This window comes from Narcine bancroftii, chromosome 4 (genome assembly GCF_036971445.1).
Source record: "Narcine bancroftii isolate sNarBan1 chromosome 4, sNarBan1.hap1, whole genome shotgun sequence".
NCBI lineage: Eukaryota > Metazoa > Chordata > Chondrichthyes > Torpediniformes > Narcinidae > Narcine > Narcine bancroftii.
The window spans coordinates 286,127,999-286,148,795 of NC_091472.1; the positions used below are offsets into that span (position 1 = coordinate 286,127,999).

Genomic DNA, 20,797 nt, shown 5'->3' on the forward strand with positions numbered 1-20,797 from the left:
GAGTAAATGTGGATAGGCTTTTTCAATTAAGAAAGGGGGAGATTCAAACTAGAGGACATGGTTTACGCAGAGGGTGGTGGAGATGTGGTATGAGCTTCCGGCAGACGTGGTCGAGGCGGGATCATTGGTTACATTTAAGGAAAGACTGGATCGTTACATGGATAGGAGGGGGACTAGAGGGTTATGGACTGGGTGCTGGTCAGTGAGACTAGGAGGGTGGGGATTTGCTACGGCATGGACTAGTAGGGCCGAACTGGCCTGTTCTGTGCTGTAAGTGGTTATATGGTTAAAACACAGGGGATTAATGATGTTTTAAATGAAATTTTATAAAAATTATATAAATTGGATGGAGATAAAATAGATGAATATTTATTACCAGCCAAATCGTTTGTTCCATTTGATTAATTTCAGGTGTGGCCAAACTTGGCCCCCATCTTTCTCTTAGGCACAATCTTAGCCATTCAAAAGATGTGAGATCCCTCCATTTAATAATCATCAATATATCTATTCCTTTTACAAACCATGAATTCAATATTTTGTTACCCAAATTTAGAGGCAGCAGTACATTTTTACATAATGGTGTTCTTTATGATATGTCTTTTTTTTTTGTTGCAATACACTGATTTATTTCTTGCCACATTCTAATTGTATGTATTAATATAGGATTATCTATATATTGCGAACTGGCCCCATATGTTACGCACATGCAATTGGCGCAGCCGCATCAAAGATGGTGTTGTGCGGCTTTTTCCAGTTGAAGCTCAGGGCCTCCACGTGTGCAGGATTGGGAGCTTCGAATGCCTTAAAAGCGGCAGCGTGTTAGTTAAAATAAAGCTCACAAGTTCCAACAAGCCCACTGACTACTGGCCTCGTTCTTTCACTCAGTTAGCATGCTTGCTCTCAAAGGTGCACATAAACCATTTCAGCTCATGACGCCTGTAGGTCTTTCTTCAGGGCTATATGGATCCCGAGGACCCAGGGGAGCTCATCTACCTAGTTGGGGCTCGTCAGCCTGGCCACGAGCGCTGACTTTAGGTGCATGTGGAAGGACTCAACCAGGCCATTAGATGGGGGTGGTGGGCAGTGTGGCTGGTAACCCGCGACCAGGAGCCAGAGAACACTACAGTGCAATAGTGACTCTGCAAGAAACTAGGTAACCTCGCACCCAGACCACTGACCCACCATGGATAAACCCCCTCCTTCATCTCTAAAGATTATTAAAATTGCAAGTTTGTGTTCGCCACACTGTTCGCCCTTCCCAACAACCGTACGAGGGCCCTTACAAAGTGATACGGAACAATGGTTCAACTCTCATTCTGGACATTTGGGGGAAAGGAGGAGGTTTTCACCGTTGACCAGCACACCTGGACTTAAGTCAGCCAGTTCCACTACAGCTGGCCAAGTGCCGAGGTGGACTTCCTAAATGAAAGACTGTACAAACTTTGAGCCAGGCAGACATTAGCGCCGGTTCTTTGGTGGGGAGGGGAGGGGGTGTTGCGTGGTGAGGCACGTATTTGATGGCCAGATGAATTGGGTCCATGTGTTAACGTGCGTGCCATCAGAACAACTGAATCAAAGATGATGTCATGCAGCCTTTTCTGGTAGAAGCTCTGGGCCTGCAAGCGTGCAGGTAGCACGCTTACATCACGCAGAGGCGGGAGCTTCGAATGCCTTAAAAGTGGTAGCGCGCTAGTCAAAATAAAGCTCATGAGTTCCAATAAGCAACTGCTGGCCTCGTTCTTTCACTTACTTAGCATGCTCGCTACATTAGCATTCCACTTATAAATAAAATCCTTTGTTGTTTCTTCTATTGAATTAAATCCCACTCAGATCAAATAAGAGGACTGTCTTCAAAAAAGAATGATAACAATCTTGCATGTACTGATAAATAGTAGAGGGATTGAGATGGTTAACTTCTGAAGAGCATTTGATGATCCTGGTCCTGAACTTGCTGGAGTTTAAAAGAGTAAAGGGGATCTCATTGAAACCTGCTGAATGTTGAGTGTTGGATAGATTGGACATGGAGAACTATTTCCAGTAGTAAGAGAGTCCCTTTAGAATGGAGATGGGGTGAAATTTCTTCAGCCAATGCATGGTGAATCTGCAAATTCATTGGGTTTATTTTTTTTTTAAAAGAGAGGTAATTATGTTTTTGATTAGTAAGGGGAGAAGGCAGGAGATTGGAGCTGAGGGAGAAATGATGCATCTGCCATGATTAAAATGATGGAACAGACTGGATTGAATAGCCCAATTCTGCTCCTACATCTTAAGGAATGAAAAAGACTCAATCTATATATTTTTATACTGTTATATACTTCTATCAAGTCACCTCTTAGCATCCACTCCAGAGAAAATAATCCAAATTATCCAAACTCTCCTTGTAATTCTCTCTAATCCAGGTACTCTTTACAAAGCTTCACATCAGTTCTGAAATAGGTTGATAAGAACTGCACACACAATTCTTAATGGGGGATAGCTAAATTTTTATGCAGCCTGCTCCTGACTTGTGTTGCCACTTTTAAGGAAGATGTGTATTTGCACCCCAAAAATCTCTCTCTACATCAATGCTCTGAAGAGTCCTGTCATTTGATTCAAGATTCAATTAATTGTCTTAGTAGTAAAACAGTTCTATATTACATGAAATTCCTTTTTTCCTGCTGCAAGTCAGATAGATTCGCCACCGGTGAATCAGTCAGACTTACAATCAGAGAAAGAAACAAAAGAGAACCCCCCCCCCCCCAGAGTCACCGAATGTCTGTGGATTCCACTCCAGCGCTTCCACAGCCACACAGAGTCCAGTCCAAACCATTGACAACCTGACCTCCAGGTCCAAACCTCTGACACAATCAGGGACCCTCCAGCATCCTGGAACCCCTCCGATACCTGGTACCCCTCCAGCCAGTTTCGAGCCAGTCTCCAGCAGTCCTCAGCCTGGTGTGAGTTTCCCAACAGCAGTGTCCAGCAGCCCATAATTTCCATGGGTTCTTTGCCTCAAGTTGCCAGCAGTTCGCCATGTGCACTGGTCCCTCAGCCGCAGAACCTCCTTACCGGTCTACTGCCATGGTCACTGTCCTCACGGGCCGTCTCTGCTGCTTCTCCCTCTCAGACGGCGTGTGATCTTCCTGTCCTTTGGTGCCCTGCTCCAGTCCTTCGGTTCCTCAGAATCTGCAGCCCTTCGTGGCTACTGCCAATTAATAGATGCTGCCATCTTGGAGTAGACCCGTAGTCTTGGGATTTGAAATAAAAACACCGTCAGCTCACTCAATGGGCCATTCAAAGCCCGTGCGGAGCCAGCGGCAGTCGACTGGGCAACTGGATCCCGCAGGAGAGCTGCATCCCGTTCCCTATACGTCCACACCAGCAGCAGTACTGCCGCAATAGTGGCCCAGGTAGCGCTGCCATCTTTATATCCTCCTCTTTTAATTGTCCTCCCAAAATGAAACACCTGGATTAATCTCATTCTGCCATTTCTCTGTCCACATTTCCAACTGATCTATTTCTTGTTGCATCCTGTAACAATCTTTCTCACTGTCCACAACTCCACCAATTAGTTATTAATTGAGAATTAATTGAATCTGTAAATTGATTAGGGATAGAAAAGGCAAAACAAAAACATACAAACAAATCACTTAAAAATTGCTTAACATTGATTGCACTTGGATTGTTCAAGAAGTATAAAATGTGGGTACATTGATATTTCAACATTAAATATTTATAATTGTTCCATACAAGTAGGAGGATGTATTCCAAATATTAACAAACACTCATTTAATTATCTGCATTTTACTAAGAACCTGATGTTATTTCTCTGCCCAGGGAAGCAGTTGAGGCTACTTCATTAAACTTATTTAAGGTTCAGTTAGATAGATTTTTGCATAAAAATGGAATTTAGGGAGATGAAGAAAAGGCAGGTGGGTGGAATTGAGTCAGTGATCAGATCAGCCATGATCTTATTGAATGGTGGAGCAGGCTCGACAGGCCGGATAGCCGACTCCTGCTCCTATTTCTTATGTTCTAATTACAGTGGTGTAGAACGTATAAACAAGCAGGTTATGTAAATTCCAATCAACTTTTAAGCCTTGTGTAATAGCATGTACAAAATATTTGCATCAGTGGGCGGGTCTCTAATTTTATCCTATGAGGGAAAAGGAGGGAATAAATTGGTTTGTTGTTACGTGGAGACAGCTTATTGGCCTTCAAACTTAGTTTATTCAGGACTTTGGAATGAAACTTTTTGCACCTAGCAAAGGCACTTCAAAATGTTAAGTTGAACTAATTTTCTTTCCAAATTGATAATTATTTTATGATGTTTCATGATTTGCAAATATAATTTAGTAAAATTTTGACAAATATGAAGGATATTAAGGTGGTTTTTTTTTTAAATAAGGGTTTCTCTTTTCACTGTAGGTGGTTCTTCCAACCTTTATACTGGAGAAACGTTCATTACTGGAGATGTATGCAGATTTTATGTCCCATCCAGACCTCTTCATTGCTATTACTGATGGTACTACTCCTGAAGAGAGGATGATCCGCTTTGTTGAATATTACCTTACCTCATTCCATGAAGGCCGTAAAGGAGCTGTGGCTAAGAAACCATACAATCCAATTATTGGTGAAACATTTCACTGCTCATGGAATGTACCAAAAAACAAAAGCAGTAAATCATGTAATACCTCATCACCGAGCTGTCTGCAAAAGACAGAATGTTCTGATGGCTCAGAGAGAAGTGACCAATCAGACTATCTTTTAAGATTTGTGTCAGAGCAGGTATCTCATCATCCACCTGTTTCAGGATTTTACGTAGAGTGTGAAGAGAAAAACATATGTGCAAACACTCATGTATGGACAAAAAGCAAGTTCATGGGGATGTCTATTGGAGTTGTAATGATTGGAGAAGGTAAGATGGCAATTGTCTGACTCCTAGTGAGAAATATGTGTCTCATTAAATTGGGGACTAATTATGGAATAGCAAATTTACACTATCTAGGCTATATCAAAATAAGAGATGAATTTAATATTCATGTGTCATTGGTAGTTTTAGGAGTTGAGGCTAATAAAATAGTATTAAATTACTATATATATATGTGCTAATGTATATTTATATATGTGTATATATATGTATATGTGTGTGTATATATATATATATATTTATGTGTATATATGTATATTTATATATGTGTATATCAGTGTTTGTACATGCGTGCACACACACACACGCATGCACACGTTCAGGCAATGTCTGACTGCATATATGTCCATATCCCATAAGGTTATTATTGAGTTTAGAAATCCTGATTAGAGAATAGGACGTAGCAACGCATGTATTTCATGTATACAGGCTATTAATGGTACAATACATACATAACCTATAATACGTGTTTTGGTGATGTTACGGGCTCAGAGGACCCGAAAACCCAGCTGCAATAGAAATTCACCAAGACAAATGGTTAATTAAACAAAAGTTGCTTTTAATTTTCTTTAAACATGAAAACTGGACCAAACTTTAACTTAACTTAACCCACTTCTAATTGTAGGTATAAATATGTATATAAATATGTAGTGGTGTTCTTTCAGCCTCTCAAGACCTGTGTTAATCTTCTTCCCTAAATTGATAATATAAACTTCGTTTGGGTCCTGTGTGTTGAAACAACCCTCTATGCAATCCATGAAGCTATTCTTCTTTTTCTTTATTTTATGCAACTATACATCTCGTTTTTCTTGGAAGATCGAGGGTTTAAGGAGGGAGGGAAGGGGAAAGGTAATAACCATTATGTAATGACTGAAATCTTTTTAAACTTAAACTCTTATTGTTTTATATGATTCTTCATTAATCACATGTATGGAAAATTTTAAAATAAAATATTCAAAATACATAAATAAATAAAAGTACTCACCTGGCTATCAGTGTGGTAAAGGCTAAAACTTTTTCCTGAGATTCAGACAGAAATATATCTGGCTCACATAAAAAATCAAACAAAGCAATTAACAGACAAAGTTCTGTAATATTAATCTTAAAAATCATTGATAAAGTTTGGAAAATGTCTTTTCAAAATCTCTAAATTTTGGCACTCCCAAAATATCTGAATCAGTGAACCTTCAAAAATTTTACACTTCTCACATAGTGGATCAATATCTGCAAAAAATTAGATAATTTAAGTTTGGAAATATGTGTTCTCTGAACCACCTTAAATTGTAATAAGCAATGCCTTGCACAAAATGAAGAATCATTAATCAAGCTGAGAGTAGAGTACCCATCTTCATCTGAAAATATATGTTCAAATCTCGTTCCCAATCGTTCTTAATCCCAGCCATAGAAGCTCATCTTAAATCCAATAAATCATAAATATATGATATTAATCCACCATTAAAAAAAAACTAGTTAGAAAATACATCAAAAATATTAGTATTTGAGATTCGAGGAAAATCAGAAAGCTTGGTCTGGACAAAATGTCGAACTTGTAACTATCTAAAAAAAAGTCTTATAAAGATTAAATTTGGCTGATGATTGTTCAAAAGAGGCAAAATTATCTCAAATAAAAAGATCGTTAAAACTTTGGATACCTAATCTATGCCTTGAAACCTAGATCCAGTAGAGACGGGTGAAAAAGATGGGACTAGCCAGAGAATAACTATTAAACCCAAAGAATTATCAAAATTGAACCCATATTTTCAACCTATTTCTCATTAATGGATTATGTGTCAATTTAGAAAAGGAAAATGGTTAAAAAAATCTTAAAATTGCCAACATAAAGTTTAAAAAAAAAACTACAGTTCCATTTCTACCAAAGAAGGATGATTCACTGACTTATCCAATTGTAATAATAAAAGTAAATTATGTATGTTAATCACCAAATAATAAAATCTAAAATCTGGAAGTGATAATCCTCAATTCCTTGTAGTCTTTTGAAGATGAGCTTTATTCATACATGGTTTTTTTCCTCTGCCATATGCAAGTAGAAATAACTGAATCTAATTATTTTTTTTAAAAAAAGGATTTAGAAATTAAAAATTAGTAAAGCTTGAAAAAGATACAGAAATTTAGGTAAAATGTTCATTTTAATCGATTGTAATAGATAATGGTGGTCATCCAAATAATAGTAGTTTAATCATTGAGTAATAGCAAAAATATTCTCATTCACTAAATTTTTGTAACTTACTGTAATTGAAATTCCTAAATATTGGAATTGATCTTTCACTATTTTAAATGAAAAATTAGAAAAGCCTGAAAAGAACTTTTTAACAATAAAAGTTCACTCTTCTGTAAATTTAATTTATAATCCAAAAACTGGCTAAATTGATTAAACAAAATTCATATATTTGGCAAAGAAACATCAAGATTTGAAATAAAAAGCAATAAATCATCTGCATAAAATGATACTTCAATATTCAATTCCACATCTAGTTATACCTTTAAATTCTCTACAGTGTCAGAGTGCAACAGCTAATGGTTCCAGCACTATATCAAAAAGCAAAGGACTTAACAGACAACTCTGCCACATTCCTCTATTAAGCCTAATTGTAAATTAGAGTGAATTGAAGCTGTAGGACATAAATACAATAATTTACTCCATTTAATAAAGACTGAGCCAAAATTTAAATTTCCTCATGTAGCAAATAGATACTCCCATTCAACCAGATCAAATGCTACCTCAGCATCTAATGAAAGAACACATTCTATAGCTGGGGTGGAGGATAAATATAGAATATACAATAATCAAGTATGTTATAATAGTGATTTTTTTAATATATATTTATATTATATTTGTATATTATATATTTTTAGCAGTGAGCAGTGGAAGAAACACAACCACCACATTGAGGGTCGTTAACGATAGTTTTTATTCAAATTCACACGCCCCTTTAAGGGCAGCATGAGCTCAGTCACCTGGTGCATTGTGACATCATAATCGCTGCCCAGGGTGCACGCTGGAAGGGACGCTGGAGTCAGAGAGAAACCTCTGACGATGTCATTTCCTCATGGCTGCCCCGCCACGTGGCGATACAAGCGGGGCCAGTTCGCCATGAGGATACGCACCGCCACACAACCACCACCCAGAACCAGCTACGCGTCCTGTCGCTTTGGCAGCCGGCCCCAGTGCTTGGGCCCGGCCATCTGAACTGGCTGTGATAAGTCCAGATGGGCTGCCTTCAGTTTGGTCAGAGTCTATAATTATTGGTAGAATATTTTCTAATCTATGTGCTAAGTTATCTCTAAATTGAGCGCGCTGATAACAGAGCAGTTAGCATAACACTGTTACAGCGCCAATGTCATGGGTTTGAATATGTCACTGTCTGTAAGTAGGGCCATTGCCAGACTATTTTGTGCCTTAAGCTGGGCTGAGCACGGGGGGTGGGGGGTGGGGGGGTAGGGTCCTGTCCGGGCTGAGCAGTGGGTTCAATACCTGATGTGACGTTCGACATGTGTTGTACTGCTTCCTCCCTTTGCTTTACCAGACTAACGTGCATGCTTATAGTGCATTAGTCAGAACCACGCTATTAATAACCCAGAGATGCTGGAGCTATTGGAATCTCTCCTCAACAGTGCCCCTCTGAGATCTGTGCCCTAGGCAGCTGCCCAGTTTGCCTAATGGTAGCGCCCACCTGGTCTGTAAGGAGTTTGTATGTTCTCCCTGTGTCTTTGTGGGTTTCCTCCCACCATTCAAAACGTGCCATGGTTATAGGTTAATTGGGTGTAATTGGGCAGCTCGGTCTTGTGGGCCAAAAGGTCCTGAAACTGTGCGGTATGTTTAAATTTTAAGGACTGTATTAATGCTTTACAAAGGCTTCTATCTAAGTCAATGTAGGCGAAATATGACAAACTTCATGTTGTAGGTTTACAATTCAGTTCTCAAGCAGCAGTTAAGCAATTTTTTCGCAAGTGTCTTGTGTCTTTGGACTTCTGCTTCCACCACTCTGGAAGAGGGTCCTTGAATATTGTTAAGTCATAGATAGATACTTAATAAGCAGGGATTACCATTGTTAGATGGGAATGTGGAATTGAGTTTAGAATGAGATCATTTATGATCTTATTAAATGGTAGAGTAGGCCTGAGAAGCCTACAACACCTAACTCCTTAAAAATGTGATCTGCTTGTTATATAAATTTAGGATAATACAGTGAAACCCTGCTATTAACTTAATCATTGGGGTCCATAAAATCTCATCACAAGAAAAGAGGGGTCACACTAAATCAGGGTTTCACTGTACTTGCATTTTGCCTGAGGTCTGAGTCCAATGACTGATCGTGTTATATCTGAATTCATGTTAAATTGGGGCTCATAAAATTGGGGTTTCACTGTATTTTTGTATAAAATATTACAATCTAACAAGTAACACAAAAATAGAAAATAATAGCTCTCTGGCAGGTTCAAATGAACATATACAAAAAAGTTGAATCTAAACTTGTATTAGTCATTTAATATTTTCCCAATGCTCAAATTTCATTGATATCACTTTATTGCTTATTCACTCTGTTCCTACATCAGTTGTTGAAGTCTATTGCCCAATATCGCACAATATTTAAACATTAGGCAAAAATTAACTTGCCTCTTGCTGAAGATTTTATAGAGAGCTGATGACAGCATTCGCTTTCTCGATCAGATGTCAGTGCATTCTTGGGCAGACAGACCTGAGCTGAGGAATAGCTTCATTTTATAATTGACCCCTCAGCTTTATACCTGAAATGTATGGCATATCGCTATTCACTTAACTGGGTTCTTGGATGAAAAAGTTGAGTGGTGGGGATTTGAAAAAATAATTATGTTAAATGTTATTTGTTTAAAACAATTGTTTGGATCTGCTTGAATTTGCATTTAAATGTCTCTGATTCTCAGAAACATTAAATTAAGCTCATGGTCTGTGTGACCAAGAGCTCTAGAAGTGGATCCTATGGCCCCATTTTAAAACCACCATGATGGCTTTTTGACCCCTCATACTGGCAAAAACCTTTTTAAACTGTTTACAAGAGCTTGATTTATCCAGTGTGGTAACCAACAGTTAGTGTGAGTTCAAAGTTCACATTGATTGTCGGAGTACATACAATACAACCCTGAGATTTTTTTTTCTCCCTGCAGAATTGCTATTTATCAATAACTGTAAACTGTACTCAAGGAAAAAAGATACATTTACAAAAGAGAGAAATTTCTATAAGAGAGTCGATAGTCCAGTCAATATTTAATGATAGATACCAACATTCTGAAGTTTAGTTAGCTTTAATGGCTGATTATTTTTTTTTGTTATATGGAAAACTGTTTACAGTAATGTATTTTTCACAAGAAATATGAGTTGATATTTCCCCTGCTTAGAAATATTTTGGAGCTGAGTCTCCATCTTATCATAGATGCTCATTTGAAACAAACTGCAATTTAGATTTTGTTCTTTTGATTCATCCGTATAAGCTTTGCATTTTCAAGTTTGTCTCCTTAGTGCTGACTCGATTTTAATGATTTACTTGTTCAGCTGAATGTCTCTATCTATAAATGTTACTTCAGCATTATGTGATTAAATTTATTTTAAAAAATTGATCTCAAATGGTGATCCCACTATAGTAGCACAAGGATTTAGATTTCAGATTTATTGTTAGAGTACATACATGACATCACATACAACCCTGAGATTACTTTCCTGCAGGCGATGCAGAATTGCCACTAAATGGAAAAAATTGTACACAACATACACATGTAAACAAATAAAGAAATGTAATCAAACTGACTGCAATACAGAGAGGGGTGGGGGGGGGAATGAACAAAGTGCAAAAGTAAGAGTCCTTAAATGAGTCCCTGGTTGAATTTTTGTTTAGGAGTCTGATGGTGGAGGGATTGTAGTTGTTCCTGAACTTGGTGGTCCGAGTCTTGTGGCACCTATACCTCTTTCCTTATGGTAACAGTAAGAACAGAGCATGTGCTGGGGATAGATCCTTGATGATTGCTGCTGCTGTTCGACAGCAGCACTCCCCAAAGATGTTCTCGATGGTGGGGAGGGTTTTGCCTGTGATGTCCTGGGCTGTGTCCACTAGCTTTTGCAGGGCTCTTTGCTCAGCAGTATTGGTGTCCCCATACCAGACAGAGATACATTTTCAAGGATGCATACAGGATTGATGCCAGCATCACATCTTATAAGATGTGTTACTGAGATTCTTTTTGCATATTTCCTCATGATACAAATATTAAATGCTTTGTTATTGGAATAATTATAACTTGAAGCTAGATTATTTGGGACCTGTAACATTCCCAAGATATGTGTAATTATTTCAAATTATATAGAGATATTTCTTGCCAATTTATGTGTAGACTGTTGAAAAAGGTGGAGCCAGAATTGAAGCTGGTGGGGACACAAATGTCCCTAACACTGTTTGAAGATTGGGAATGGTGACAAGCTTCTATTTGCAACAGACTCAGTGCTATGATTTTTTTAACCAGAAATCTCATTGGATCTCCTTATTGTCTTCCTTAAGAAATCACCATCTTTCCTATGGTCCCTAAAAGGTATTCTTCTTGCAATTAGATAGAGGCCGTGTTGATTATTTCAACTCAGTAGCAGGTCGTATCAGACTGTCTGGATTTGGGAGTGTGATTTCCTTATTATGCCCAGTTTATTGCCATGCACAGTCATGTAATTAAATATTTGTAAAGGTTTGTCCTGATTTAAAACTTTTTCGAGCTGCCACCCAGGCCATATTCCAAGCATTCCCCATACAGCGGTACCGAGAGGGGGTCCTGGCGGTGGCACAAAGGGGGGGGGGGTGGCTGGCAGTGGCGTCACTGAGCCGGGGGATGGCAGCAGCAAACTGAATAATAACAAGGCTGAACGTTTGGAAATTCTCACCGTTTTTTTCCCAACCACCCCCCTTTCCCTTGCCACCCCCTTGGATCTTTCCACACCCACAGGAGGGTGGCAGCGCCAACTTTGGGAATCACTAATCTAAAGTTTGACATGGATATGCTTCTACTGGAGCATCAACATCATGGCAAATGAGGATTCATTAGGGCACAATTTCAACCTCTGTGATCATTTCTGAATTCATAGATTTGGAATTCAACAATTACCTCTGAAGCATTTCAAGAGTGGCACTTCAAAAGTCCTACTTCCTGACAAGCATCTCCAATTATTAATGAGTTATGCCAATTTCTATGATGTAAAGAGGATTTGATTTGGTTTTATTTCTCTAGAAACCCAATGTAGGACCGTTACATCGTTGCATGAGTGATTTCGTGAAATCCCAAGAATTCAAGTTCATTGTCACATGTATCAAGATGTAGTGATAGAACACACTTAATTTTTCAACTTGTACAAAATTGCAGAGTTCGATGGTACAAAGCAAAAACAGCATAATTTTACTATTTTTAGGTTTATTCCGGAGGCAAATAATGGTAGGAAAGAAGCATTCCTTGCAGTGCAAAATCTCAGAGCTTCCTGTTCAAAATTTGTGGAAAGGGTCAAATTCAGGGGGGGGGGGGTAAAAAAAAAAGAAAAAGAAAGGGTCAAATTCAGATATTTTCAAAGTAAGTTTTCTGAAATATTTTGCTTCTGCTATATTATTCTGGCACCATGGAGGATCCTGAAGGCAGAAGGGATTAAGTAAAGTTGCCTTCCAGAGACCAGACTGTTTGAAAAATCTGAGTTCCCTAAAAGCCCATTAGGACTATGGATCTCCTTTGGTGATTGTAGTATGTAATTGGGAAGGTGTCACTTAGGATTGAGTCTAGGATGTATAGTTAAAATTAAGTTTTTGCAGATTTGGTTGATTTGAAATATCATCAACACCAACAGAATGTTAACAGATAGAGAAGAATGAGGGGATTTTAAAAGTAAAACAAGACAGATAAACTATTGGGATCTTGTCCTTGTGTCTTGGAAAGTTCAGTCCAGAAAGGATATAGGCTAAATGCAGGCTAATGGAACTAGTTTGGATAGGTAACTTGGTCAGCAAGGACAAATTTGGCATACGAGTGTTTCTATGCTGTGAACTTGCATAACTGACTCTCTGAATAAATGGTAGGCATTTTTGAACCAAGATCAAAAGAAATTTCTTCACCTTGTTGGTTATGAACTTGTGGGATTCTTTACAAACAGAAGTTGTTAGAAATCATTAAATATGTTTAAGAAGGAGGCAGATGTGTATCTTAACATGATGGATCAAGGAATTTGGAGAGAAGGTGGAAATAAGGTACTGAAGTAGATTAGATCAGCCATTTTCATGCTAAATGGTGGATCAAGGCCAAATGACCTGTTCCTGCTCCTCTAGTTCTGTTTCTATGCCAAAAGCTACAAGTAGTCCAGGGAGGAGGATTTATGTAGCACAGGAAAAGAAGATACAATGATGTCCACTTTGGAATGAAAAATAGACAATCACATTGTTATGTCTCTTAGGTTACTTGGGAGGCTTCTTAATGAACTTGGAGATGTGAGATTTCATTGACAGAAAATACTTTACTTACTCATGCCTACCACCATCTAAGGAAAACTGCACCTTCTCATACATGTGCCACATACTGGTGCACTGTAGTTACTACATTGAGAAGATGTATTCTTGCACATATACAAAATAGTTCATATTATCCTGACTCTATAATACAGATTATTTAAATCGTGAAAGATTGCAGCATGCTGTTGCACAGAGGGACTTGGGAGTGTTTATGCATGAATTGCACAAGGTTGGTTTGCAGGTGCACTAGTAATTAAGAAGAAAAATGGAATGTTGATCTTCATTTCTTGAGGGATTGCATTTAAGAGCAAGAAGGTTCTGCTGCAACTGTTCTAGATAATGCTGAGGCCACACGTGAAATCTGAGTTCATTTCTGGTCTCCATTGGGGGTGGTGCCGAAGATGTTCACCAAGTTGATTCTGGAGATGATGGGGTTGATCTGAGGAAAACTTGTCTCCTAGAGTTCAGAAGAATGAGAGGGGACCTTATAGAAACATTATCGCAGGGATAGATTAGATAGAAGTGAAGTTGTTCCCACTGGTAGGTGAAACTAGAAGTAGAGGAGTGTTTAGAATGGAGCTGAAGAGGTACAACTTTTCCCAGCAAGAGGTGAGCCTGTGGAATTTTCTGCACAAAGGCTGCCTCATTAAATATATTTAAGATAGATAAATTTTGAGTTTGTGTTTCATAACCATATAACCATTTACAGAGCGGAAACAAGCATGTGTGTAAATTTTTGCAGAGATGGGGAATTAAAGGTTATGGGGGGCAAAAAAGCAGATGGCAGAGCTGAGTCCATTGCCAGATCAGCCATGATCTTGTTGAATGGCTGAACAGGCTTGCCTGGCCAGATGGCTGACTCCTGCTCATATTTATTTATGTTCCTTATATATCTTCTTCTTTGGCTTGGCTTCGCGGACGAAGATTTATGGAGGGGGTAAAAAGTCCACGTCAGCTGCAGGCTCGTTTGTGGCTGACAAGTCCGATGCGGGACAGGCAGACACGGTTGCAGCGGTTGCAGGGGAAAATTGGTTGGTTGGGGTTGGGTGTTGGGTTTTTCCTCCTTTGCCTTTTGTCAGTGAGGTGGGCTCTGCGGTCTTCTTCAAAGGAGGTTGCTGCCCGCCAAACTGTGAGGCGCCAAGATGCACGGTTTGAGGCGTTATCAGCCCACTGGCGGTGGTCAATGTGGCAGGCATCAAGAGATTTCTTTAGGCAGTCCTTGTACCTTTTCTTTGGTGCACCTCTGTCACGGTGGCCAGTGGAGAGCTCGCCATATAACACGATCTTGGGAAGGCGATGGTCCTATATGAGAGTTAAATGGAAGGCTCTTCTGTTTCCCATTAATCATATTAATAACATTAGGATCCTTTTTCAAAAAAATACACCAAGATTTGAATATAATTTACCATATGTTTTGTATTCTTTTAACATGCTGAATGTAAAGAAATGAAGAATTGTTGATCCCAAAATATCAAAAGTTAAAGAAATAATATTTCATAAACTTTGCAATATTTACTTAAATAGTTTCTTTTTCAGTTAATGTACGTCCATAGTGATTTTGAATAAATGCTTATCAACTAAAAAAAATCAACTTTTTAAAATGTACTATGATATGGAAGTTAACTGAAACAAATAGTGACTTGAGTTTGCATACGAGTCTGAATTTACATGATTTCTGCTCGATAGCTAACAAATATGTTACAATTTGACAAACAATAGAATATCTCATGCAGATTATTCATTCCTAACAAAGATCTCTATTTATTTATCCTGAATTTGTTCAGTTTAAATTATCCCCCTCTGAACTTGCAGCTCCATTTGCTGAAAACCTACATTAATGTTGTCATCAAATAACTGACAAATGTATGAGTGTTTGGAGAAACCAACCTCGACCTAACATTGCCTCTTACACTGCCTTCCTGACCATAATTCCACTAACCTATCCCTTTCCAGGCAATCAAATGTGTCCTGGTTCAGGATCTCGACCCAAAATAATGAACATCTCTTTCCTTTCACATGTACTGATCGATATGCAAAGTTCCTCCAGCAGGTTGTTTTTCTCCAGGTTCTAGCATCTGCAATTTCTTGCGGCTGAAATCGTTTACCTCATTTCTTCTGAGATCTTTTCATGGCCTTTACTGTTGGGTACCCCTGTCAATGCACATCTTATTGCTCAAGATCTTCAGGACTGTCTCAGTCAACCTGTCATTATGGTCTTCCTACATCTTTAACTAGGTCAATTGCTTTATTCATGAATAGACCCCTGACCAGCCCTCTTCTCCATTACCCTTTCCTTCATAAACTTGTTTTCATGCTTTGTCTCCACTCACTTCATCTATATTCTATATCATAGATGTAGCTCTGGAATTGGTTGGATCTAACTATCCCCATCTCTGTGGGATTTGAGAAGTGATCTTTATTAAACCCTACCTGGGCCTCCTTTCTCATCTGTTTTCAATAAATCTATGATTGAGAACAGGAATTAGCACCATTACAAAAGCCCCCACCCCCACTGCTGTTTCTTGGTACGACACTAACTCTTTTATTTCTCATTATCTTTATTTCCAGTTCAGAGGATAGATTAACAAACTTGAACTAGTGAAGAAAGCTTCAAAAATTGGGGAAGTAGATTTAAGACAGATGAGAAGAAATTGCTTCTCTCAGAGAGGAGTGCATTTGTGGAATTTTCCATCCAATGAAACAGTGCAGGCTACCATTCTTAAATATATTTAAGAAACAGAGTTTTGAATAATACAGGAATTAAGTTTTTTGGAAAATAGACAGAGCAGTAGAGTAAGTCCACAGCTAAGCCAAGCCATTGTCTTGATTGGCAGAGTAGGTTCGATGGGCCTTTTTCCTATGTTGTTGTATCGCAACAAGTTTCAACTACAAGTCTAAAGATTCACAGCTTCGACTACATTTCTTCCCTATAGAAATTCGGTGAGTCCTGCAGCGAAAAGCAAAGAGCAGTGATCATTTAAGGCCAGAATCTTTCTTCAGGTGCTCACCTGAAGAAGGGTTCAAGCCCAAAGCGTAATCTACCTTTTGCTTTGACATATAAAAAAAAGGACTCTGTCCTGAAACTTTGACTGCCCCAGCATCTGCAGATTTCTTATTTTATCTGCACTTCTTCCCTCTTTGCTTCCTGTAAGGACTCCATTCTAATCTTGCCATTTCTTCAACTTCATTACTTGAGTTCTAGTAATATAGTTGACCTCACCAATACTTATCATGCTCTTTTCTTTGGCCATGATTTCCCTTTCATTGTGTTTGACAGGATTTCATTACATTCATTTGTTTTCCTCCATTTCTGCTGTCAAGCTTTCTCCTCCCATCCAGAACACAATAGTGTTACCTTTCTACCCCACCAGTTTCCAACAAAATTTCCAACAAGATGCCAATATTGGATGCTCTAATTCATTTTCCACTCTTCTCCATATATATTTCTCTTTTCGTGGCTATTCTCCTTCAGCTGCAAGAATTGAAAAACCTCCCCTTTTGTCTTCTACCTGTTATCCAGGAACCCACCCACTCCTTCCATTTGAGGTAGTAATTTTGAGTTACACTTCCAATTCAGTATTCTACATTCTTTGCTCACAATGTGGTCTCCGCATTGGGGAAGACGATGCTGCTTTACAGAACACCTTTGTTCATTCTGCTTGGAATTTTAATTGTCCACCTCATTTCTACACAGTCTTCTCACTGACTTCCTATGCTGACCAGAAAAGAGCAACTTTATTATGAAAAAAAGCAGATTGCAGGCTTCAAGGTTCCACATTAAATTCACCAATTTGGGATAACCAGTAATTCCAAGTCTTGGTATCTCACAATCTTTTTTGTTGCTAATTTTGCACTACAGTTAATTCCTTCAATTTACACATTCTTCAGGTATATCTTATTTGCATACCTTTCACCCCCACTCATGTTTTTCAACCTTTCTTGTTCTCCACCCTGTCACAAAGCATCTGTTTTGTTCTCTTTGCAACTTGAATTAGAATCATGGAGTTGTACAGCATGAAAACAGGCCCTCTGGCCCAAAGTTCATGTCAATCAGGGTCCCATCCTAAACTAATCCCATTTGCCTGTATTTCCCCATTTTTTTGGTCTTTATTAACCACATACCTGCCCAATTTTTTTTTGTCATTGTTCTAACTATACCTGTCTCCGCCATTTCTTCTGTTTTACAAATGCAATACCATCTGGGGGAAAAAAAACTTATGCCTTCGGGTTCACTTTAAAGCTTTTCCATGTCACCATAAACTTATGCCCTCTTGTTTTGGATTGGACTACCCTGAGAAAAAGAATCAGAATTTATTGTCAAGAACATGTCTTGAAATTTGTTGTCTTGTGGCAGCATAACAGTGCAAATATTGATATAAACCACAATTCAAAATAAATAAAATAATATAAAAAAAATAAGAAAAAGTTGAAGTAAGGTAATATCTATGGTTTATTGTTCATTCAGAAATCTGATGGTAGATGGGACAAAGCTGACCTTGTCTGCTAAGTGCTCATTTTCAATCTCCTGTACCTTTTTCCAGGTGTTTTCTTAACACACCACCTCTTGTAGATGTCCTTGATGGGGTGCAGTCCGGTGCCCATGATGTTGCAAGCCAAGTTAATAACCCTCTGGAGTTTTTTCTTGTCCTGAGCATTGGCACCTCCATACCTAACAGTGATGCAACTAGCCTGAATACTCTCCATTTCACGAGTCTTTGCTGATATACCGAATATCCTCCAACTCCTCACAAAGTATAGCCGCTAGCAAACCTTCTTCGAGATTACATCGATATGAAGGCTCCAGGACAGATCTTCAAATCTTACACCCTGGAATTTGAAATTCTTGACCCTCTCCACTGCTGAGCCCTCAGTGAGAACTGGCTTATGTTCTCCTGATTTCCTCCTGAAGTTGAAAGTCATCTCCTAGGTTTTGCTAATGTTGAGTGCAAGGTTGTTGTGACATCATCCAACTAGCTGATCTGTCTTCCTCCTACATGCTTCCTCATTGCTGTCTGTGATTCTGCAACAACTGTGGTATCATCTGCAAATTTGTAGATAGTATTGGAATTGTGCTAGCCACACAGTCATGGCTGTGGAGTGAGTAGAGCAATGGGCTAAGCCCTCATCCTTGAGGTGCGTCTGTGTTGATTGTCAGTGAGAAGGAAATGTTGATTCCAGTTTGTGCTGACTGTGGTCAGTGGTAGAGGCTCAAGGTTTGGAGCTTGTTGACCAGCACTGTGGGAATAATGTGTTGAAGGCTGAGCTGTATAGATGAAGAGCTATGAGTTGCTATTTTCCAGGTGATCCAGAGCTGAGTGGAGAGCTAGTGATATTGCATCTGCTATGGAATGATTGTTGCAGTAGGCTAATTGCCGTGGATCCAGTCCTTTACTTGGGAATGTGATCATTCTGGCCATAACCAAACTCTCAAAAGAATTTCATCACAGCAGATGTGAGTGCTACTGGGTGATAGTTGTTGAGGTAGCTCACTCTGCTCTTGGGCATCGGGATGATTGATGACTTTTTGAAGCAGGTGGGAATGTCTGACTAGCAGTGAGCGATTGAAAATGTCTGTGAACTCTTCAGCTAGTTAGTCGGCACAGATTTTCAGTATCCTGCTAGGGACACCATCAGGGCTTCACGCTTTGCGAGGATTCACCATCTTGAATGATGTTCCAATGTTGGCCTCAGAGCCAGATATCACAGGGTCATCAGCCTTTGCAAGGACTCTCATAGGCACTGTTAAGTTATGGTGTTTTGACTGTGATGATCCATTTATCTAAGCCCCTGCTGATTTTATAAACCTTTATAACATAACACTTTCGCTCCAGGAAAAAAGGGCCCCATGCAGTCTCTCATTATTACTCAAATGTTCCTGTCCTGGCAATATCCCTGTGAGTCCTTTTTGCCCTCTCTTTACCTTAATGATATCTTTCAGATATGGGAACCAAAGTTGTACACTGTCTTATACAGCTATAACATGACATTTCAACTCTTGGACTTCAATAGTCTCTCCAATGAAGTCTTCCTGTGTTGCCACTTTCAGAGAACTCTGTATTTGAATCTTTATCCTCTGTTCCTCAACACTCTGAGGATCCTGTATTCACTTTATACATCCTGCCCAGGTTTAATTTCCCAAAATGCATCACTTCACACTTGTGTAAATTAAATTCCATCTGCAACTTTCCCATTGATTGTGATCCTGTTGACTCCCCTCTTCATGATCCACCACATTTTACAAACTTGCTAATGAGACAGGCTTCATTCTCCAAATTATTAATGTATGTGCCAAACCACAGAGCAGCACACCTCAATTTGCAGGCCTTCAGTTTGAAAAACAACTTTCCACTCCCACCCTTTCACTCACTCAATTTCGTATTCTGTTGCTTCGCTCACCCTGGATTCCATGTGATCTAACTTTCCAGACCAGCCTATCATATGGGATCTTGATAAAGGTCTTGCTAAAGTCCATGTAGACAAGTCTAGTGTCCTGCTCTCTTCAAAATAAATTTCGTCATATTTATGAGACACAATTTTCCATACACAAAGCCATAATGACTGTCCCTGATTAGACCTTTCCAAATGCTGATTTCTCCTAGATCTCAGAATTCCCTCCAGTAATTTTACCAACACTGACAATAGGCTCACTAGCTTGTTCTTGCAGCCTCCTTAAATAAAGGGACAGCATTAACCACCCACCAGCCTTCTGTTCTCACCATGGCTAAGAAAGATAGAAAAACTCTGAAGTGCCCCAATTTCTTCCCTTGCTTTGCACAAGGTCCTTGGATATTCTTGTTCAGACCTTAAGATTTGTCAATCTTTATACACTTCAAGACTGCCAATATTTCCTCTTTTGTCATGTGGGTATGTTTCAGGACGTCACTCTTCTCTGCCCTGAATTCCCTTGCTTCTGTGGTAGCTACTGATGAGGTATTAAGATCTTGTCCATTCTTGTGGGTCCACATTAAAGATTATCACACTAATCATTAAGGGGTTTTATTCTCTCCTTTTGCTCTTGATATAGAATCTCTTGGCATTCTCCTTTACTTTTTCTGACAAGGATATCTCCTGTCCCCTTTATGCCCTCCTGATTTTCTCAAGGGAAAAAGGAGCACTATTGCCTCTTTTTTTCTTGACCAGAGCTTCAATGTCTGCAGTCAACCAGGGTTTCCTCATCCTGCCACCTTTGCCCTTCCTTCATACAGGAAGGAGCATGTTGGTCCTGAACTTTCCCTATTTCACTTTTAAAGCCCTTGCACTTGCCAGATGTCATTTACGTGCTAAGTGCTTGTTCCACCAACCCATTAAATTATCTTTTCCCCAATTTCACTTCTTTTTCCACAGTTGCTGCCTGGCTTGAGTAATTTTAGAATTT

General features: G+C 39.1%; 1 protein-coding gene across 7 annotated transcripts in view; it reads left to right on the forward strand.

Annotated features, from left to right (window-relative positions):
- osbpl11 (oxysterol binding protein-like 11) overlaps positions 1-20,797 on the forward strand; it is a 126,314-nt gene that overhangs the window by 91,229 nt on the left and 14,288 nt on the right. For all 7 annotated transcript variants that reach the window (XM_069935278.1, XM_069935282.1, XM_069935280.1 and 4 more), the window contains one exon: positions 4,408-4,897. In XM_069935278.1, coding sequence (XP_069791379.1) covers positions 4,408-4,897 — 490 coding nt within the window. The remainder of the gene's footprint in view (positions 1-4,407; positions 4,898-20,797) is intronic.